Below are 22931 nucleotides of genomic sequence, written 5' to 3'. Positions count from 1 at the left end.
CAATGATTCAAAGCATTAGAGAGGAATTAGGGAAACGGGGTTGAAGTTAATCTCACAGTTCTGCTGTAAACCTGGACCAGCTCCCCTAAAGATAATGGATTTAAGAACACCAGATTTCGTCCATAAAATGTTCACGGGAGAAAAGTTCAGTGACTTTACAGTGAATACAGGGGGTGGGGTAGGGAAGGTTTAGTGGGGTCATGGGACAATAGCAGTATAATTAAATGAGCCAGTTACCTCCATCTGGTCTAGCGGCATATTCTTGTTGTTGTTATGTGCCTTCAGGTCAATTATGACTTATGGCGACCCTATGAATCAGTGACCTCCAAGAGCATCTGTCATGACACCCTGTTCAGATCTTGTCAGGTCAGGTCTGTGGCTTCCTTTATGGAATCAATCCATCTCTTATTTGGCCTTCCTCTTTTTCTACTTCCTTCTGTTTTTCCCAGCATTATTGTCTTTTCTAGTGAATCAGTTCTTCTCATTATGCGTCCAAAGTATGATAACCTCAGTTTCATCATTTTAGCTTCTAGTGACAGTTCTGGTTTGATTTGTTCTAACACCCAATTATTTGTCTTTTTCACAGTCCATGGTATCTGCAACGCTGTCCTCCAACACCACATTTCAAATGAGTTTATTTTTCTCTTCTCCGCCTTTTTCACTGTCCAACTTTCACATCCATACATAGAGATCGGGAATATCATGGTCTGAATGATCCTGACTTTAGTGTTCAGTGATACATTTTTGCATTTGAGGACCTTTTCTAGTTCTCTCACAGCTGCCCTCCCCAGTCCTAGCCATCTTCTGATTTCTTCAGTATTGTCTCCATTTTGGTTAATGACTGTGCCGAGGTATTAATAATCCTTGACCAGGTCAGTGTCCTCATTGTCAACTGTAAAGTTGCATAAATCTTCTGTTGTCATTACTTTAGTCTTCTTGACGTTCAGCTGTAGTCCTGCTTTTGCGCTTTCCTCTTTAACTTTCATCAGCATTCATTTCAAATCATTACTGGTTTCTGCTGGTAGTATGGTATCGTCTGCATATCTTACATTATTTATATCTCTCCCTCCAATTTTCACACCTCCTTCATCTTAAAAAAAATGCATGCATGGTGGAATCCCCAGGGTCTCCAGGAAGAGCTGGGAGAGACTCCTTGTCTGGAACCCTGGAGAGCTGCTTCCAGTCAGTGCAGGTAACACTGAACTAGAGGGGCCGATGCTGTGGCTTGGTATAAGGCAGCAACCTGTGTTCCCCTGCCCCCAAAGGGGTGCCCTAGTTTCCCTGACAAGTGCCATTGGAGAGGAGATTCTACCATCCGGGAGAGCCCAGACCCATGAAGGTTGAATGACTGGGCAAGAATATCTGAAAAGGAAATCCCTGCATCAGGGCTTGGATCCCTGGGGATTCTCCGAGGAAGAATCACAGAATCATAAAATCGTAGAGCTGGAAGGGGCCTACAAGGCCATCAAGTCTAACCCCCTGCTCAATGCAGGAATCCTAATTAAAGCACCCCTGACAGATGGCTGTCCAGCTGCCTCTTGATGCCTCCAGTGTTAGACAGCCCACCACTTCCCTAGGTCATTGGTTCCACTGTTGTACCGCTCTAACAGTTGGGACTTTTTTCCTAATGTTTAGTCGAAATCTGGCTTCCTGCAACTTGAGCCCATTATTCCGTGTCCTGCATTCGGGGACGATGGAGAAGAGATCCTGGCCCTCCTCTATGTGACAACCTTTCATGTACTTGAAGAGTGCTATCATATCTCCCCTCAGTCTTCTCTTTTCCAGGCTAGACATGCCCAGTTCTTTCAGTCTCTCCTCACCGGGCTTTGTTTTCAGTCCCCTGATCATCCACACTGCCTTCCTCTGAACCCGTTCCAGTTTGTCTGCATCCTTCTTAAAGTGTGGTGTCCAGAACTGGACACAGTACTCAAGATGAGGCCTCACCAGTGCTGAATAGAGGGGAACCAATAGTTCACGTGATTTGGAAATTATACTTCTGTTAATATAGCCTGATATAGCATTTGCCTTTTTTGCAGCTACATCGCACTGTTGGCTCATGTTTGCTTGTGATCAAAACAATCCCAAGATCCTTCTCACATGTCGTATTGCTGAATCAAGTATCTCCCATCTTATAACAGTGCATTTGGGTTTTTTTTCCCCTAGGTGCAGAACTTTGCACTTGCCCGTTAAATTTCATTCTGTTGTTTTCAGCGCAATGCTCCAGACTATCAGGATCCCTTTGAATTTCATTTCAGTTCCCAAAGAATCCTGGGAAGTGTAGTTAGTGAAGGGTGCTGAGAGTTGCTAGGAGATGTCCTGTTCCCCTCACAGAGCTTCAATCAGAGCAGCTGACTGTTAAACCACTCTGGCCACTGGAGCTCTGTCAGGGGAATAGGAGTCTCCTCTCAGCATCCTTCACAAACTACACTTCCCACGATTCTTTGGGGGAAGACTGTCTCAAGTGAAATAAAGGTCTGGTGTGGATGTGGCCCCGATTAGCCAAGTCAAACAGCTGTGAGTCTGGCTCACTGACAGTTTGTTCTTACTGAACATGCCTGCGCTATCATAGACTCCAATGTTAATATTTTTTAATTAATTAAAAATTAGCCAGGCATTTTTTTAACTTTTAAACTGCAGAAGATGAAGGTCAGAGGATGGGGCAAGGTCAAAAATAGGATTACAGAGACTCTATGAACATGGCTGATTTTTAATTAATTTCAACATATTATGAGAACTCTGAATGGCATGGGGGAGTATTTTCCATTTAACATTGCGGAATGCAAAAAATCGATGCTGACTCTAGTATACAGCCACTCCCGCGGCTGTATAATAAGAGGTGGAACGCACAGAGAAGCTCCTCACACTGGACATCATCAGTCCACCCCAAGAAAGGAGCCACACTCCCAATCAGTTGGGCCGTCTGTGATGTAGTTACGTTCTGGATGCAACCTTTCCTGCTATCGCTGCATGGAGATGGGGATGGGGGGGTGAGGGCTTCACCTGTTGGATTTCTCTGTAACCACAAAAGGAAAGGTAGCGATTTGATGAGGAATAGTCTCCAAAGGCAGCTCCCTGGGAACTACATGCTTTTTTATGAGCCTCCACAGTTCCATTGCACCTGCAGATGTCTTCAAGTAAACTTCACCGGCAGCACTAGTCCCTGCGCCCACCTGATTTTTCACCTCTTCCCAAGTGCCTTGTCACCTGGCGTGACCCTCAGTCTCCAAGCAGGGCTGGAAAGACCTTCCTGCCTGAAGCCCTGGCGAGCCACTGCAAGTCGGTGTGCAGTGACTAGATGGCTCAAGAGTCTGATTCGCTATAAGGCACCTTCCTGTGTCCTTATGGCTGCGCAGGCACCAAAATCTTAAGGCAGAAGAGCAGGCGTGGCCAGCACAAGTCCAGCATAAGCCATATTTCACTTCACTCTCATTTTCTTAACAAAACAAACTGCCGCTGAAAGGGATCCCATGTTGCACTAGCCCTTCCCTTTGCCCTAAAAGCCAGACTCTTCTTTTCTCTAGCCGGCTTTTAAAAGAAAAAGAAATCCAACCCTCCGGCCCCGCCCTCTCCCACTGATGTCTCATGTTCACTGCTAAGCAGACAGTCCTCTTGAAGGAGCATCGTGGTTCTTGCTCTTAATCCGTCACTAGACTGTCGGCAAAAACCCAACAAACTACAAGGTGCCCGAGGCTGATCAGCAACAGGAGCCTTCGAAAATGTCAAACCACAGTTTAAAAAAATATTGGGGAAAAATAGAACAAGAGAAACGGGAATGAAAAGAACAAGAAAAGAATGTCTCGACTGGCCTTCCTGAGGGCAAAGGCAGGTGGGGAGAATGGATGCCCCACGGCTGTAACTGTGGGGCAGGGCCGGAGCTCAGTGGGAGGGCCATGCAGAAGGTCCCAGGTTCAATCCCTGATGGCATCTCTAGGTTGGGCTTGGGAGGGTCTCCTGCCTGAGAAAGCCGCTGCCAGTCAGTGCAGACAATATAGAGGTAGGTGGACCAGTGGCCTGACTCAGTGTAAGGCGGAGTCCTATGCTCCTAAGAGAGTTGCTGCCAGTCAGTGTAGGCAATATAGAGGTAGGTGGACCAGTGGCCTGACTCAGTGTAAGGCGGAGTCCTATGCTCCTAAGAGAGTTGCTGCCAGTCAGTGTAGAAAATATAGAGGTAGGTGGACCAGTGGCCTGACTCAGTGTAAGGCGGAGTCCTATGCTCCTAAGAGAGTTGCTGCCAGTTAGTGCAGACAAGATGGAGCTAGGTGGACCAGTGGCCTGACTCAGTGTAAGGCGCAGTCCTATGCTCCTAAGAGAGTTGCTGCCAGTCAGTGTAGACAATATAGAGGTAGGTGGACCAGTGACCTGACTCAGTGTAAGGCGGAGTCTTGTATTCCTCCCTATGACCCAGAGATGTGTCTAAAGGCAAACTCTAAGAACATCAGAAGAGCCTTGCTGGATCAGGCCAGTGGCTCACCCAGTCCAGCATCCTGGTCTCACAGTGGCCAACCAGATGCACATTACGGGAAGTCTCGAATGGTTACATGCTCTGTGATCCTGCCTCTATTGCCTATTTATTTATTTGTTTGTTTGATTGATTGATTTATATCCTGCCCTTCCTCCCAGCAGGAGCCCAGGGCAGCAAACAAAAGCACTAAAAAAACTTTAAAATATTATAAAAACAGACATTAAAAACACATTAAGACAAAACAACAAGCAAGGCGATTTAAGGAGGAGAGAATGATATGTTAGAGATTTATAAAGGAGCCCATGCTGCAGAGAGATATTTTGTGGGTTTTCCCCCCCTCTTCTCTTGTTCTCATAACATTAGAACTTGGGATCATCCAGTGAAGCTCATTGTGACCTTATCCTAGTCTGTGTCAGTGCTGCAATTGCTTTTTAAGATGTTTTTAAACCTTTTTATTTTTAAAATGTTTTTAAACTTTTTTTTTTAAAGGCTATTTGGAAAGCTTTTAAAAATGTTTTTAGTCTTGCTTTCTAAACTCAAAGCCCTCCCAAACTTCACTCTCTCCTTGCATGGAAGATGTTACAATCCCTTGATCACGCACCAAACCAACTTTGAAGAGGCTACTCCTCTGCTTAAAGGGCAGCAATAGCACATATTTCAGCAGCATTAGTCACCTTTGAGTCAGAGCGTTTTGGCAATACATCTCGGAGTTAGCGAGGGGGGGGGAAGCAAACCACAAACAGAGCAGCAGCAGGGACAATGGCTTTTCGAAGAGTGCCCTCTGATGGTCTTCCAGGCACATGACCCTACGGTAGGCATTCCATCTTAGAAATATAATCGTTCTAATGAAATTTAAGGGGGGGGGAGTGGTTAGATTCTGGTTAAAAGGGGTGACATACAATATTGGTTGTATACAGAGTAAGTGCACTGATTTCAATGGGTCTACTCCGAGGATGACCTAGTTGGGTATAACTCAATATAAAGAGAGTTCATGGTACATGGATTAGGCAATGTACCTTCAAGGAATGAGACAGATTTTCCAATTTAAACGAAAAACCTTTATACCAGCATATCAAACGCTGGCTCAGCCTCTGCCCTTATGCTTCAGGTGAGCTGTTCATGCATTTATCGGTTCATTTATAATATTAGTAGTTGTTTTTAAAAGTTTTTTTTTTAAAAGAGCAACACTGTTCTGGAGATTGCAGTGGGGGAGTTTCTTGGTGATGACATCACAATCACTAGCCAATCAGTGCTGTGCACTGGCCTTAGTGCAGTCTTGCTGAACCATGTCTTCTGAACCCCATACCTAGCTCAACCCTGAAGAGGAAAAGGAACTTTTCAATTGATCGCAGAAGAGGCCATTTCCGGTGCTGCCCCACCAATCTAAAAATGTTACTTTGTCCTTCGTCTTTCTCAAAGTGAAACTTCCAAAAGTCAAATTTGCTTGCGAAACAAACCTGAAAATGAAATTTCCCCAGAAAGATATTTGAAAAGATTTGAAATGTTAAAAGTCATATTTCAACGGGGAATTTTTTCCTTATTTTCAAATGAGTGAGAGAACAACCTTCCTCAACCTGGTGCCTTCCAGATGTTATTGGACTCGGCTCTAGCCAGCATGGACAGTGGTCAGGGATAATGGGAGTTCAACATCTGGAGGGTACCTGAAGTCTGAGCAGGAGGTTCTTTTCCAACTGAGAAACAGAAACATTTTTTTTTGTTATCTTACCCTACAAAAACAATAGCACTCTAGTGAAGTATTTTTGCATGCAAGTATGTATAAATAAACATATGTCATCTTAAACAGCTCCCATCATGATCCTACCTCCACTCCATAAATTGAGATTCACTCTTTGCGGGGGATCTCACTTTTCTCCCACTTTCAGCTCCTGTCTGCCTCTGAAAAAAGTTTAAGCGCTGGCTTCTCTCATTCATCTCCACTGTGTAGATGGGTGCAGGTTTCCTTTCTTCAACTTGGCGACGTTCTGGTATCAGTTTGGAAAGCGGGCCCTCTGCACTTTTGGCCGAATGTTTCACTGTTTCATCACCTGCACTGCATGGACCAACCAGGAGCTTGGGTGAACGATACTTGCTTTCATTGAGGGAACCGCTACTGTGCAAAGACAAGAGATTTGCAGATTGCCTGGAAATTCCTGTACACTCTTGGGAGTCTCCCATCGGCACAGTGAAAGAGTTCTTGGTGCTGTTCCCTTCCCTGGGTTGTTCTGTGCTCCTGATTCCAGAGAGTTGTTTTTGATGCCTTCTTTTCAAGGAATCCTACAGTAAATTGTCAATAGAGAATACTGATGGTTACAGTCACGTGTATGTCAGCTAAGAACATAACAGCCTGTTGGATCAGTCCAGCGACCCATTTAATCCAGCATCCAAAATGGAGACATTAACCAAAATGGAGACAATAGTCAAGAAATCAGAAGAAGGCTAGGACTGGGGAGGGCAGCTGTGAGAGAACTAGAAAAGGTCCTCAAATGCAATGATGTATCACTGAACACCAAGGTCAGGATCATTCAGACCATGGTATTCCCAATCTCTATGTATGAATGTGAAAGTTGGACAGTGAAGAAAGCGGGTAAGAGAAAAATCAACTCATTTGAAATGTGGTGCTGGAGGAGAGCTTTGCTCATACCATGGACTACAAAAAAGACCGATATTTGGGTGTTAGAACAAATTAAACCAGAACTATCACTACAAGCTAAAATGATGAAACTGAGGTTATCCTACTTTGGACACATCATGAGAAGACATGATTCACTAGAAAAGACAATAATGTGGGGAAAACAGAAGGGAGTAGAAAAAGAGGAAGGCCAAACAAGAGATGGATTGATTCCATAAAGGAAGCCACAGACCTGAACTTAAATGATTTGAACATGGTGGTTCATGACAGATGCTGTTGGAGGTCACTGATTCATAGGGTTGCCATAAGTCGTAATTGACTTGAAGGCACATAACAACAACAACCTCACAGTGGCCAACCAGTTGCTTATGGGAAGCCCACAAGCAGGACCAGAGTAGACCCTCCCTACTTGTGAGTCCCAGCAACTGGAATTCAGAGAGATGTTGGCTCTGACAGTGGCTACAGCATAGCCATCATGGCTAGTAGCCATTAATAGCTTTATCCTTCATGAATTTCTCTGATCCCCTTGGATGCCCATCACCAGCTTGCTGAGACCTCCTGTTGTGTGGTGGTCAAAATAAGTCAAAAAAAGAACGAAGAACACAAGCAAAGCCTGGCTGCTGGATCAGGCCAGTGGCCCATCTAGTCCAGCATCCTGTTCTCACAGTGGCCAACCAGATGCCCATTATGGGATGTTCACATGCAGTATCTGAGCACAACAGCAGTCTCCCCTCCTGTGGTTCCCAGCAACTGGTATTCAGAAGCATGCTGCCTCTGATCATGAAGGCAGAGCAGAGTCATCATGGCTAGTAGCTGCCACTGATAGCCTCATCCTCAAATGCGAGCAAAGACCCCAAAGGCTTTTTCAAGGGTACTTCTGTTCAACCACCAATTTTGGGGGCATCAGAAGTGCAAGATTCTCACTGTGCTCCGTGGCTGAGAAAAATATTTTGACTTGGGGTAGATTTTCATGGCTAGGGTTCAACAGGAGAAAGGAGGAGGCGAGTCGGTCTCTGATCGGCTGGAGTGCGGAGACAGACAATATATGAGCTGCTGGTGATGTGATACAGCCGCCATCCTCTGTGGCACGCATGCGCATTTCTTTTGCCCCACTACTGTGGGACAAAAGACAGCCAGGGTGACACAGTGGTGAGAATGTTGGACTAGGACATGAGGGACAAAGGGTTTGAATCCCCACTCAGCCATGCAGCTCCCTGGGTGACCTTAGGCCAGTCACTCTCTCTCAGCCTAACCTACTTCACAGGGTTGTTGTGAGGAGCAAATGGACAGGAGATGAACCATGTACATCACCTCAAGCTCCTTAGAGGAAAGGTGAGATATATACAGCCTGGCACCATAATGCCAATAATGTTGGCGCCAGGCGCACTGTGGAGAAAGCCACAAAGCAGCCTAGTGCTCTCCAGATATTGTATGGCCAATGATCATGGATGATGGAAGCCATACTCAAAAGTAAGAGTGCACCATGTTGCGCCATGTTGGTGAAGGGTGCAATAAAGGTTTAGTTTTAAGCTGTTACTTGGGGAAGGGCCGCAGCTCAGTGGCAGAGTATCTGCTTTGTATGCAGGAAGCCCCAAGTTCAATCCCCGGCATCTCCAAGGAGGCCTAGGAGAGACTCCTGTCTCAAACCTTGGAGAGCCACTGCCAGTCAAGTGTACACAACACTGAACTATTATTGATTGATTGATTGATTACATTTATATCCCGCCTTTCTTTTCATGATAGAAACCCAAGGCGGCTTACATATGGTACCCAGGCAGTCTCCCATCCAGGTGCTGACGAGACCTGACCCTGCTTAGCTTTAGCAAGGTGCTGGCCTCATGTGCCTTCAGACCATAGCCTGGGATCAACTAGAAGGACCAATGGCCTGACTCAGTATAAGGCCACTTCCTATAGCCCTACTTTATAATTGTTTATTTGCATTGCTTTATACAATGATGTTTGGATTGATCTTTTTCTGAATGTTGTATATATTTATCAGCATTTGTCATTGTTCTTTGTGGAGGGGGGGTTAGTTGCTGTTCATTTTCGATTTTGTGAGTTCCTTTGAGCACAATCTTTGTGGGGAAGTGGCATATAAAGAAGCAGAGAATGATGGTCTCTCATGGAACCCCAGAAAGTTCCGGAGAACTTTGAGGCAAGTTCCACATTCAAGCGGAACACTAGCTAGACCCCTCGCAGCTCTCTCGTGTGCCAGGGGAGGTTATAAGAGGCTGGGAAAGGGATGTTTGTCTACCGTTGCTGGTCAGAAGGAGCTCCTGATGAGCTTCTGAGGACTCCCAGGACTCCTCTGGAACACGGTTTGAGAAACTTCGACTGCCTTAGAGAGTTAAATAAATTGGAAGCTGAAGGAATCATTTCCTTTTTGTGCACCAAAGAGCCCTAACGTTCCACATTTGCACTGCTGAGTCACTCCCAGAATAATGGCATAGCTCACAACGTTAAGAGCAGCATGTTTACAACACAACTGACCTACCCTAGTCCTTGATTCTTCTCTACAGTGGTGGCAGAGGCCCTTTGAGGTGGGTGGGGCAGAAGGCAGGGAGCCCAAACAGTAAGCAGAGGTCAAGCTAGTGACAGGCAGAGCCAATTAATCCTAGTCTTGCCTTTGTCCTCTTCCCTGCTACGTTCTAAGAGGTACGTTGTAAGTAAGGAGGGAGACAGGTGGGGGCAGGGTGAGGGCAGACTGAGGTTGGTGGGGCAATGCCCCACTTGCCCGAATGGACAAGCCTCCAGTCCTCCTCTGCAAGATGCTTCAGAGCTGAGCTCCCCCAAAAAATGGAACTGGACTGCCTTCAAGTTGATCCCAACTTATGGCGACCCTATGAATAGGGATTTCATGGTAAGCGGTACTCAGAGGGGGTTTACCATTGCCTCCCTCTGAGGCTAGTCCTCCCCAGCTGGCTAGGGCCTGCTCAGCTTGCCACAGCTGCACAAGCCACCCCTTCCTTGGCCGCAGCTGCCAGCTGGGGGGCAACTGGGCTCCTTGGGACTATGCAGCTTGCCCACGGCTGCACAGGTGGCAGGGCACGTAACCCCTGAGGCACTCCCTGTGGGGGTGATTTTTAGCTGGCCTTTGACACCCAGGAGACACGAGCGGGGATTTGAGCTCACAGACTGGACTCCCAGCCAGGCTCTCCTCCCCACTGTGCTATACCAGCTGTTGCTCTCCTAAAAGATCTATAAAAAAAACATGGCCCCTGAACCCCAGGATGAGTCATACCTGATGGCATCATATGCAGAAGCCGCCTTACATCGAGTCAGATTATGGGTCCATCTAGCCCAGCGTAATTCAGAGGAGGTTGTTCTTTAGGTCAAAATGGAGCATTGCCCTGCCTCCCAGCCAGAGTCCACACTCCTCTCTGTCCCCTACACACACACACACACACACACACACACACATCATCATCATCATCATCATCAATCAGATCACTCAGTCAGTCTCTCTGGTGTCCATTTTCAGTCTCTGTCTCTGATGGCCAATCAGGAGCAAGCCTGCACACATATGCATCCAATGAGCAAACACTGTGTGTTGCCAGGTCCCACCCCTGTCTCTGGGGGAAGGCCCAGTTTTTTCCTCCCAAGCAATTCCTTTCCTCATAGGGAAAGTTTATGTAGGGCACTGGGACCTATTGATCTCCCCCCAATTGTTAACATATCAAGAGTCCTTCAGGATGCAACAGTTAGTATAGAGACAGAGCTGTCCTAATCAATAAATCAAACAATCCAGGTACAGCGTTTGCCAATCTTTGTCTGAAAGAGAGAGACATCAAAGCACTCTCACTCTTCATGTTCTCGGGCAGATGACTGTCACCATTACCTTGGAAAGGGCGATGGCTCAATGGTAGAACATCTGCTGGAATCCCCAATGGCATCTCAGATGAGGCTGGGAGTGTCCCATGTCTGAACCCTGCAGAGCCACTGCCGGTCAGTGTCAACAATATTGAGCTAGATGGACCCAATGGCCTGACTCAATATAAGGTAGCTTCCTATGCTCTTAACATATCATCCCTTCCACAGGTAGATGACCCGGTACTGATGTCTTTTAACTCAGACTGGGGTACATCGCCTTCTGCCGTCTCTTGGTAACTCTTTTCAATATCCATTTTTTAAAATGTAAGTATTTCAAATTGCAAAAGTTGCCTGGGGTTCCCTCTCAGAAAGATGATTTAGAAACACAATAAATAATATATATCAGACTGAATGTTTAGGATGAACCTCTTGAGGGCTGGCCGTGGAGTCAGCCACCATTGTGCCTCTGGTGAAGAGGTCGCCAGGCCTGGCTCGGAGTTGCTCCCTCATGGTAGTTCTGGTGTTCAGAGACAGCTCAAGTGTTTGCAAGTCCTCATAGCGATGGGTCGGCCTTTTCTCTCCGTCAGAAGGTGAGCTGCTCTCGAATGCTGTCCCAGTCTTGCTTTGTCCACTGTTCTTGTACAGATGCTGCTTGGACAAGCCAGCTGGACGAATTATTTCCTCATCAATCTCATAGCTGAAATGACACAGATGCCACCGCAGATTGAAAGAATTATGGACTGACTAGCAAATCATCTGCCTAACAAACTGACTGTCTGTAAACAAACGTGCAATTACCAAAGTTTTAACACAAAGTGACTTTTATGACATATTTTAAAGAAAACCTGAGGTAACTTAGAATTAAATAAACATGAACTCTGACTATTGTCATCATGATCAACTATTTGCATAGCTTCTGTTCTGATCCAAGTTTGCCACATGCAGCGCTGTTTCCACTCCGCTGCAGTTTGGCTTCCAACAAAAACTATGTTGTTATTATAGTATTCCACACCATTCATTTCAGTGGAAACGAAAAACAATGCAAATAGGGGGTGGGGGTGAGTCAACAGACACATTTCGTTTGCAGATGGAAAACAACAACAGTAACTACCAATTGTATTTGTTGGGTTGATTGCCATTCCAGACATGAGATTACTAAGCAAGCATCAGCAATTTACATTCCCTTTTCTATTTCTCTCCGAATTTATTTTAGCCTTATTAACAGGGCTATCTTATCATGCCTAATCAGAAGTAAGCCCTGTTGCTCAGCTCCTGATAGAGGGGGAGGCACCCAGCAGCAGGCGGGAGAGTGAGCAAGCGAGTGGGCAGAGGTGGTGGGGGCAGTGAGCGAGGCACCAAGGAGCAATGGCTACTGGTTGGGCCTGGCCTTTGGTTGGTCGCTTGGTGGGTTCAGGAGGAAGGAGACCTGGAGTCCTGTGGATGGATGTGTTTGGTGGGGAGGGGAGGGTTAGTGACCTGGAGGGGAGGGGAGGCGCAGGGCTGGTGGCCCGTGGGAGGGAGGGGGAAGGTCTGGCCACCCAGAGAGGGGAGAGCTGGCTAAGTGACCTGTGGGGTGAGGGAGGGGGGAGTGCTGGTGACCCCTGGGGGGAAGGGAGGGATGGTGGGCACTGGTGACTCATGGGGGGAAGGAGGGTGCTGGCAACCCAGGGGACGGAGGGAGGGGAGCACTGGTGACCCAAGGGGAGGGGAAGCTCTGTCGACCTGTGTAGGAGGGAGGAGCAGCACTGGTGACTCATGTGCAGGGAGCAAGGTGGGAGTGCTGGTAACCTGTGGGGGGAGGGGAAGATCTGGCAACCCATGGGGGGGAGAGAGAGTGGCTGTACTGAGAGGTGTACTATGCTCCATGGAAGCTCAAGGCAAAAAAAACCCCTCTCGAATGGGATGGGGCTGAGTTTGTAGAAGAGGAAGCTGTTGATGCAGAATTCACCGGGAACATTCATTTAATTTGACAGAAGGGGGGGGTCTATAGAGTTTGATTGCACTTCTCAAATTAATTTGCAGAGTACAATTCCCTCACTGTTTTCAATGAAGCACTCTTTGTGCTTCTGAATATTATGGCTTTACAACACTAGCATTCAAGGTTCGCTGAGGTTCAGGGTTGGGAATTTTAAATTACATCTCAGCCTGACCTGGAGCGCTGCTTTAACAAATGCAGAACATAAGAAAACCCGAGTTGCTGCATCAAGCCACTAGCCCAACTAGTCCCCCATCCTGTTCGCACAACTGTGCCAAACGGATGCCCCAAAGGGAAGCCCGAAAGCAGGAGCGGAGGCGCAACAGCACTCTCCCCATTTGTGATTACCAGGAACTGGTATCCAGAGGAAGTAGAACATAGCCACTGTGGCTGGTAGCCACTGACAGCTTCATCCTCCATGAATTTGTCCACAGGCAGTATGTCTAACTTGAATGCCTTTATTTATAAAGGACTACAGCATTTTGCAACCTGCAAGGCTAATCCTTTCCACAGGCATTTTTAGCTGGAAAAGAAACGCACATTTAAAATGACTTAAATTTCAAATGAGATAAAGCAAAGTTTAGAGAGCCTCGTTCAGAAATAGCAAAAAAGCTTGGCCTGGAAGAGAGCATAGCCTGGGGAAAGTCCTGAGGACCAGACAGAGAGGACTGGAGGGCCAGATTTGGATGGCAGGCCTCAGGTTCCCCACCCTGGTCTAATTTCTTCGTTTAGGTCAACACTCTGCACCCTCCTGAAGTGCTTTCGCCTGGCTGGAACGTGTCCTTCAACTGTGATAATGCCTCTGGTTTGCAGAAATACAAGATGGAGCAGTGTGTGTGCGTGTGCATTTAAGAGTGTGTGTGCGTCCATGCGTTTGGGTGTGCATACAGAAAACTCTGACCTTTCTACCGTAGAAAGGTAAGAGTCACATCCATAGCTGCCCCCCTCGGTTGCTTCTCGCCCTGCACACCACTGGCATTTTGTCTGTCTGTCTGCCCCTGTGCACTGTATGCATCACCCCACATCCACACACACGTAGAAACTCCCAAACACACACACACACACACACACACGGACTCTCAAACAGCCCCCCCCATAAATCGTCAAGTGTCTCTTCTTCTCTCCCCCCCCGCCCAAATAAGTCACCAAGCTTCCTCCTCTCCTCCCCTTCAGACCTTCTCCTGTAAGGAGGAGGGAGGCGGTCGGCTGAGGGGGTCGGCTGAGGCGAGTGATGCAGGTACAGTGGGGAGTGGCTGGGGCACCGCCTCAGCAACCACCCTGCACTCCCGCTGCTTCCCTCCTGTTGCCTTCCACCTCTGAGGCTGCCGGTGAGGTGGGGGCAGCAGCAACAGCAGAGCAAGACCCTGGGCTGTCCTGACTCTTCCTCCTTGGCTCGCCCAGGCCACCTCGCTCTCCCACCTTGCTTGCTCACCCACCTGCCATCCTCACCTGCTTCAGGCCCTTGCTACACTTACCTCACACCGAGTGTCTCCCCAACCCCACTGAATTCTGCTGTCACACTGCATGACGCTGTGATGGCTTACAAAAACACTATAAGTACTAGGAGCTTTGCCCCTGCGTGCTTTGCATGCTAACCCCCCCCCCACACACACACACAGAGGGATTCCCAAACATACACACACACACCAGGCACTCCCAAACACGTACACAGGCACTCCCAAACATATACACACACAACTCCCAAAACGTCCCCACCCACCCACAGGCAACTCACAAAACAGCCCTCCAGCACTCACCACTGCCCTGTTTAGGCCATTTATTGACCATAGTATTCCCAATCTCTATGTACGGATGTGAAAGTTGGACAGTGAAAAAGGCGGATAAGAGAAAAATCAACTCCTTTGAAATGTGGTGCAGGAGGAGAGCTTTGCACATACCATGGACAGCAAAAAAGACAAATAATTGGGAGTTAGAACAAATAAAACCAGAGCTGTCACTAGAAGCTAAAATGATGAAACTGAGGTTATCCTACTTTGGACACATCATGAGAAGACAGGATTCACTCGAAAAGACAATAATGCTGGGAAAAACAGAAGAGAGTAGAAAAAGAGGAAGGCCAAACAAGAGACGGATTGATTCCATCAAGGAAGCCACAGAACTGAACTTACAATATCTAAACAGGATGGTTCACGACATGCTATTGGAGGTCGCTGATTGATAGGGTCTCCATAAGTCGTAATCAATTTGAAGGCACATAACAACAAGAACAAATTAAACCAACACTATAATTAGAAGCTAAAATGATGAAACTGAGGCTATCATACTTTGGACATATAATGAGAAGACAGGATTCACTAGAAAAGACAATAATGCTGGGAAAAACAGAAGGGAGTAGAAAAAGAAGAAGGCCAAACAAGAGATGGATTGATTCCATAAAGGAAGCCACAGAACTGAACTTACAAGATCTGAACAGTCTGCCCGCCGCCCAACACTCACAAACCCACCCACCCTGACACCCTCTCACTGCCCCGCCTGCTTGCTCACTCACACATCCTGACGCCCACTCGCACGCACACACGCTCGCACACTCGCCCGCCTGCCATCCTTGCTTCTTCCCTCACTCCCTCTCCTCCACTGCCTGCCATCGTGCCCCGTCCCCTTGTGTGACGGCTTAGAAAAATATTACATCGTTATTATATATAGATATAAATATTTGTATACCACTATTAATTTTTTTAAAAATCAAAGCAGTTTACAGCAATCACACATACGCACAGCCCCAGGAAGGATGCTCACCAGGGAATGTTGCACATGAGCTGAAAAAAATCCCCTATCCTTGAGTCAGACCATGAACATTAATGTGTAAGTAGTAACTATATTGGCCAAGGATAGATGATTGCAACCCAGAGCTTTAAGACTAAAGTGCATGCATACCTGTAGGTCTCGATTTTGTTTCTTTCAGGCACTGTCTGCCTACAGACATCTTCATCGGAGAGATAATTCTTAAGTACAGAGTTCTCTGTACCTCTGGGCTGGGAGAGCTTCTTCTGTGGGGCTAATGGGCTCCCCTTAATACCTTTGGTGTTGTTCGAATGGTCAAGAAAATAACTGGTGATGATTTCGAGAAGGGTTTTCAGTGGACTCTCCTTTGCCTGCAACAGAATACCTGAGTTAGTTGCCCTCAGGCTTACACTCTAAAAGACAGGACACAAAAGGGAAATGGCTGTGGAGGGAGGAGGAAATGAGCAAGCTTGGGTTCAATTTCTTATCTGCACGTTGTTCTAATGGAAAAGTTCAAAGGTAGGATGCGGCAAAAGATGCTAGTCTCTCAGCTGCACCAATGGAACTGCTGTGCTACTTAAATCCTTACTCAGTCCACACACAATCTCTTCTCTCTGTCTAGGCTACCCTGGGTGGGGAAAATCACACATTTCTGAAATTGCTACCTTGAACTTTAAACTTCTACAATTGAACCTAAACCTGGTTTTCTAGACCCCTAGAAACCTCCCTGCTTTGCCTTGTAAAAAAGATTGCCTCACCTCTCATACACCCAACTGATCACCACACTCTGCAGGAGAGGGTATCCTGCAGATACCATCACATCAAGAGGAAACAGGCCTTTAAGGTGGTGGCACCTCCCCTTCAAAACTCCCTCCCATTACAAATCAGACAGGCTCCATTTCTACTGTCTTTTTGGCACCTATTGAAGACCTTCCTTTTTTCAATAGCCTTTTAAGTGGAGAACTTTATTCACAGTCTGTATCTGTATTAAGAACATAAGAAGACCCTGCTGGATCAGGACAATGGTCCATCTAGTCCAGCATCCTGTTCTCACAGTGGCCAACCACATACCTGCGAGAAGCCTACAAGCAGGACCTAAGAGCAACAGCACTCACCCCTCCTGCGGTTTCCAGCAATTGGTATTCAGGGGCACATTGCTGGCCATGGAAGAAAAGCATAGTCATCGTGGTTACTAGCCATTGATAGCATTTTCCTCCATGAATTTGTCTGATCCACTTTTAAAGCCATCCAAGTTGGTGGCTGTCACTGCCTCTTGTGGGAGCGAATTTGATAGTTTAACTATGTGTTGCATGAAGTACTTTCTTTTGTCTGTCCTGAATTCAACTTCACTGGATTTCCGTGAGTTCTAGTGTTATGCTAGTATTGGATTTGAAATTGTTTTTACAAATTATTTTTAATGGTTTTTTTATATCACATTATTTTTAATTGTTTATATATGCATGTAATTGGTTTTATGTATAGAATGTTTTTTAAAAATATATTGTTATTGTTGATGCTTTCCCCATGCAGGCGCTTTGAAATAGTTTATGGGAAGCGATTCATAAATGGAATCAAATAAATAAATAAAACTACTGCCCTTGCTTTTCAAAATGATCTGGAGCACTAGTACAAAGGATTTTTTTTTCACCTTGTTTTGTTTGCACAAAGATTGGAGGTGCAAAACATTGCGAAGCTCATTTCTGTTGTTGATGCTGAGAGCTGTACGAGGAAACTCTTCATCCATCACGACAATTGTCCTTTTCAAACCCTGTGTGCGGAAGAGAGGCCAATGACATTGTGCAGAAAAGGTCAGCTGGGGAAAGAGGGGAGGAACAATTGCCCTTTAAGTTGTCTCCTTTTGCTCCTGTGCAAGCCCTGTGGAGCTCTGCAAAGTTGCTCGGAAAATGGGAACACTCTTTAAGGATTATGCTGGCAACAGAAGTTGCCTTCTCCGCAGCCTCAACATTTGCCTAAAACCAGTACTCTTCAAATCGTTCGCAAGAGCAGGACATTGGTGGTGATCTTTTCAGAAGCAGAGGTCATGAACTCCTTGACCTGGGCACCTCTTCTACCTGATAAGACTCAAAAGACTACATTTACAACACAGGCAATCGATGTGGTGCGCTCCAGGTATAGCTGATCACCCCTCCTCCGTGACCAACGCTCATCACAACTACACAAATGGTTGTTAGTTCAGCATCTCTCATGGCTGCTGTTTAGTGAAGCTGAGTGGCTTTCTTGTATGGGTTGTGTTAGGTTTCACATTAAAGAACAAACTGACTTTGCTGAAGTCAAGTTGTAGCCTCTGTAATGGATCATGATCCTCAGCAAGGCAGCAGGGCAGCTGTATCCTGAGTAAAGAAAGGGATTGTATTTCACTGAGACAGAGAAAGAACCTGTTTTTACAAGGTTCCCAGTAAAACCATTTGTCCAGACTTCAATTATTTTAAACCATTTCTGTAAAGTTTTGTTTAAACTGGATGTGTGTGTCAAGTGCCTTCAAGTCCATTACGACTTAGGGTGACCCTATGAATCAGCAACCTCCAATAGCATCTGTTGTTTAAGCTTATCTTTTTGTTGTTGTGAGTTGCAGTTTACTTAATGAACTTGTAAGCTGCCCTATGTTTGGTTTTATGATTTGTATATTATTGTTTCATTTTATGCATGGCCTGATTTTATGTACACTGCTAAGAAATGCAAATGATTCAGTAGTACATAAATGTCTTTAAGAAACAAAGAAATAAAATATGAAATGGTGGCTGAAAGTACACGGGGGGGGCATGCAAATAAATACATAAATAAACAAGCACATAAATAAATAGCCCTGGCTTAAATTAGATATGTGGAATGGATACTGGTCACAAGTGGAGAAATAAACTTTTTAAAAAAGTAAACCCTAATATTGAGAATTCTCTTTTGTTTTGATGTGACTTCGCAGCTTTTCATGGATCAGATACTATAGTCACAAAGTGAGAGGCTACAGCTGACTTTTAATAGCATTTCTTAGCTGGGGAGGTCTATTGCCTTCCACCTACCCACCCACCCAAATTTAACTAGAAAAGTCACTAATGCATCTGCATTCGGGTGGGGGGTACATTTCATCTTCAGTGTCTATTCAGTACAGCCTCCTCTCAATAATATTTGGACAGAGTTTTCCTAACAAGCTGGGTAAACGCTACAGCCTCTGATATTTAGGCATCACCGTGAGGCGTCTCTTGCTGGCGCATCTCGCACATCACAGACGCTCCGTGACACCTGCCTTCTGCAGGAGGGCGGGGTCTGGGAGCGCGAGGGGCGAATCTGCTTCCGTCGTCACTGTAACCAGAGTGCATTGTGGGATATGTAGTCCCGGGCGGAGAAAGGCGCTTGTTGCAGCCTGGATGAAAGAGCAGGAAGGCTTGCAACGCATCCATCTTCCCCAAGATCCGGGGGAAACAGTAGAGGTGATTTAGGCTCTCTGGTTAATAAAACGCAGTGCTCCTTCCCTTCCCCCCCCCGGGACCCTAACCACATGCATTACTCTAACCAACTATAAAGGTCTCCTTTTTTTTTTTTTACCTTTTTGCTGAGAAATTCTCTCACCAAGGATGCAGCCACCTCTTCCAGGAAGGAGGATTCCATTCTGTTCCTCCCAGAGCATGCAAAGGGGAGTGTGCTGGCTGGTTATGAGAAAAGGGAGGGCGAGAGAGACTTTTTCCCTGGCTCGCTGATTGCCTGGCCCCTTCCTCACAGCCATGAACTCCCTGCGGCGCTTCCAGGCCCTCGGCTCCGCTTGCAGCCTGCCGTACCCCGTTGGCAGTCTGTTGCGTTGCCGTGGCTGTGTGTTGCTGTGGCGATCGGAATCCTCGGGAGGGAATGCTCGGCGCCCCCTCCTGGTGTGCTGGAGCCAGGCCGCTGGGAGGCTGGAATGGAAGCCGCCTTGTGCAAGCGCGCATGTGGGTGCGGTGCGAGGCATTCCATGCGTCCGTGCGCCAGAGTAACCCAGCCGCATGCTAGGAAGGGGATTGAGGGTGCTGGCCTACGACCTGGGAGACCAGGGTTCGAATCGCCCCACAGCCATGAGGCTCACTGGGTGACCTTGGGCCAGTCACTGCGTCTCAGCCTCAGAGGAAGGCAATGGTAAACCTCCTCTGAATACCACTTACCATGAAAACCCTGTTCATAGGGTCGCCATAAGTCGAGATCAACTTGAAGGCAGTCCATTTCATGTCATCCTCCAGATTTTGGTTTTTTTAAAAAATGATAGAGTCAGCAATGCCAATCAGATGCCTTTTTGGCTTTTCCTTCAGTGGATTCAAGTCAGCAATGTTCTTTGAGTAGCACTCCTTTTCAACAAATTATGGTTATGCAAACACCAAGTTAAGGTTATGCAAAACCAATCAGTTTTGGCTTCCATTTGTTTCTTATTTCTCAAGTGTTATGCTCAGTTCTCCACATTTGCAATAATATAAAAAAAGTCCTCATGAAAACTGATCAGCATTTTTGCGTGTTCTAATACGCGCATTTTCGGAGGGCACTTTCCCCTGCTACAACACATTTTCGCATATTATTTTTCCCCAGTAATATAGGCACGTTTATACCCATATGCATTTTTGTACACATTAGTGGGCTGGAGAACTGCCTTGTGACCTTCAGAGAAGCGGTGAAGCTGTTTTTCAGCTCGCTTATTGTTTCAGAACACCTGTTTCACAACAAAAATGCTCACCTTTCAATGAGAACGAATGTCTCTCCCAGCCCTGATAGAAATGCGCTTTCTTGCTTCCCTGCAGATGTGGCTCGGGTCTGCATCAAGATCTCATTTATTTATATGCATTTATAGCCTGCCCTTCACCACGGGATCCCAGGATGGGTCACATACACCTCATTGCAAAAGGGTAACCATGTGCTACACAATACTAATGGTCAATAGTCTGTGCAGTAACTAGGCTGTAAAGTAGCAGAATCGGCAGCAGAGACAGCAACAGCTCTGCCATGCGAGGGATAGTCTGATCTTGTCCACTCCCACAGGCCTGTGCAAACAGGCGCATCTTGACCTGACTTTGAAATGTGTGCAATAATGAGGCCAAACACACCAGTGGGATGGGGCATTCCACAACCTGGGGGCCACCACAGAGAAGGCCTCCTCATGTGCACAGCCCTGTCTTTTTTACCATCTGTGTCACTCCACCAATCTAACTCGATTCAGGTGCGCTTAGATAACAACGGCACCTTATCATCCAAAGTCCCAGTCCACAAAGGGGTGAAACAAGGCTGCCTTCTGGCTCCCTTTTTATTCAACTTTTTCATCAACGATATGGTAATGGCTCTATCATCGCCTACTTCCCCCCCCCCCTCGGCAGGCAATAAAAAGATTTCCATCTTACTATATGCCGATGACGCGGCCTTATGCTCTCTAACAAAAATTGGCCTTAAAAGAATGATCCTAAAATTAGAGGAATATTGCCACTCCCAGAACTTAAAGATTAACCATTCCAAGTCTAAAATTATGGTTTGTGGCAAATTCATGAAAACTAAGAACTACTGGTCACTAAATGGGGCCCCTATAGAGCAAGTTTCCACCTTTAAATATCTTGGAATTCATTTATCCAACAGACTCTCTTGGGCTCCACAGCTAAAGGTAGCGATTCTAGCCGGTTCCCAAGCTTTAGGCCTTGCCAAAAGGTTTTTTTTCACTCAAGGAGGACAACTCATCCTCCCCATGATTAAAATATTAAAAACCAAAATACTCCCAAAAATTTTATATGGAGTAGAACTGTAGGGAACAACTGCTAGAACCAAACTGGAGCCAACACAAAATATATTCATGAGACAAGTGTTAGGGCTCCCCAAGGGGACTCCTTCTGCCCACCTCAGGGCGGAGTTAGGCTTACCCTCATTAGCAGCACGTATCGATTTAGCCTATATACGCCATTGGCTTAAAATCTCTAATATGGAGGATTCAGCCTTGATCAAGCAATGCTGGCTTGAACAATTACAGGCGGGTGGTTGGGCAACAGAGTGCCAGGTAATACTTTCCAAATATGATCTCCCCCAAGCCACACTTAAGGGACTTAGCAGAGCCGCCCTCCGTAACTGGATTTTTGATAGTGATGCCAGCCAAGACAGGATGTCCATAGTAACAGCCCCTTTTTCACCTTGGTACCCTCTTTTCAAACTTAACCATTTCATATCCAACTATCTTGTCTTGTTCGATAGAGCCACAATCAGGAAAGCATTTACAGCTCTCCGTTTTCAAGCTATGCCTACTGCCTACTTAGAGGGACGATACAACGGCACTCCATTGGTCCAACGCCAATGTATTTATGGATGTAAAGCCGTAGAGGAGCTAGCTCATTATCTGCTTCACTGCCCACTTTACGAAGATCCTAGATGAAAGTTTTTAAAAAAAAAATTAGATTTTTTAGCGCCTTATACTGATTGTGAGATGATTAACTTGCTCCTTTCTGACAATTTTAATCTAATGACTCTTGCAGTCGCAAATTTCGCGCTCGCCGCCCAAAAATTGAGAGCGGCTTTTGCCAAAGAATCCCTGTTCGATATAGCTAATTGATGTTTCTTATTATGTTATGAATATCTGTATTAATAGAGCTAATTGTTGTTTCTTTTATACTATTTAATATGTGCGTAAGGCCTATGGCTAAAAGTCACAATAAAGATACTATACTATACTGAGTCATTCATGGGGAATCTATGCCCTTACACCAACCACAGCTGTCCCCTACGATTCCTAGTGTACCCACCTTAAGATGGTTACGTCTACCCTATCGGGAGAACCGCTACAGCTAGTGTTCTGAAATTTGACAGGCTTCGTCTCCTCAGAAGAGATAGCCATGTCTCCCACTTGCAAATCTAAGGGAGAAGGGAATTGCAGCCATTTTTAGATCTCCATTATAGTGAATGGGAAGAGAGCAGAGCTTAGTTTTTAAACAAATCTTAATTCAGTCCCAAATGGCAAGCTGACCTCAACAAAGCCATCCCCTATTCTGCAAGGACCTGGGGAATTAGCATCCAAGTACCATTTGCAAATATAGCGTTGTCCTTGATTTTCATGTAATACTTAATGTTTGTGAGAAAGAAATACTTCAAACACTCCACAGCCCTTCAGATCAAGGGAAAAACAAATCTAGAAGCTTTCTTGGAAGACCTGCACTTACATTGTCAATGGGATGGAGCACCTCAAGCCAAGGGGCCAAATACAACCCTCCAGACCTCTCTCTCTGGTCCTTGGGACTCTCCCTGGCCCACACCTCCTCCTCAGTGTCACAATCCTCATTGGCCCTACTTTTCACTATCCTTGAGTGGTTTTGCCTGCC

General features: G+C 46.2%; 1 protein-coding gene across 2 annotated transcripts in view; it reads right to left on the bottom strand.

The window, feature by feature from the left end:
• The window catches only part of MINDY4 (MINDY lysine 48 deubiquitinase 4), a 103338-nt gene extending 83882 nt beyond the window's left edge, over window positions 1–19456 (bottom strand). The window contains exons 1-5 of one of the 2 annotated variants that reach the window (XM_061587627.1): window positions 19177–19456; window positions 17267–17386; window positions 15772–15989; window positions 11328–11598; window positions 6285–6736 (exon numbers count right to left, since the gene is read on the bottom strand). In XM_061587627.1, coding sequence (XP_061443611.1) covers window positions 6285–6736; window positions 11328–11598; window positions 15772–15989; window positions 17267–17386; window positions 19177–19239 — 1124 coding nt within the window. In that variant the 5' untranslated portion in view covers window positions 19240–19456. Of the gene's footprint in view, window positions 1–6284; window positions 6737–11327; window positions 11599–15771; window positions 15990–17266; window positions 17387–18820; window positions 18901–19176 lie in introns of those variants that run through there. The other variant, XM_061587628.1, reaches the window with a different exon arrangement.
• Between the last annotated feature and the right edge of the window lie 3475 nt (window positions 19457–22931).

Source organism: Rhineura floridana, chromosome 10 (assembly GCF_030035675.1).
Source record: "Rhineura floridana isolate rRhiFlo1 chromosome 10, rRhiFlo1.hap2, whole genome shotgun sequence".
Classification (NCBI taxonomy): domain Eukaryota; kingdom Metazoa; phylum Chordata; class Lepidosauria; order Squamata; family Rhineuridae; genus Rhineura; species Rhineura floridana.
The sequence above is the reverse complement of the archived record's forward strand: the minus strand, read 5'-3'. Positions and strand labels throughout refer to the sequence as shown.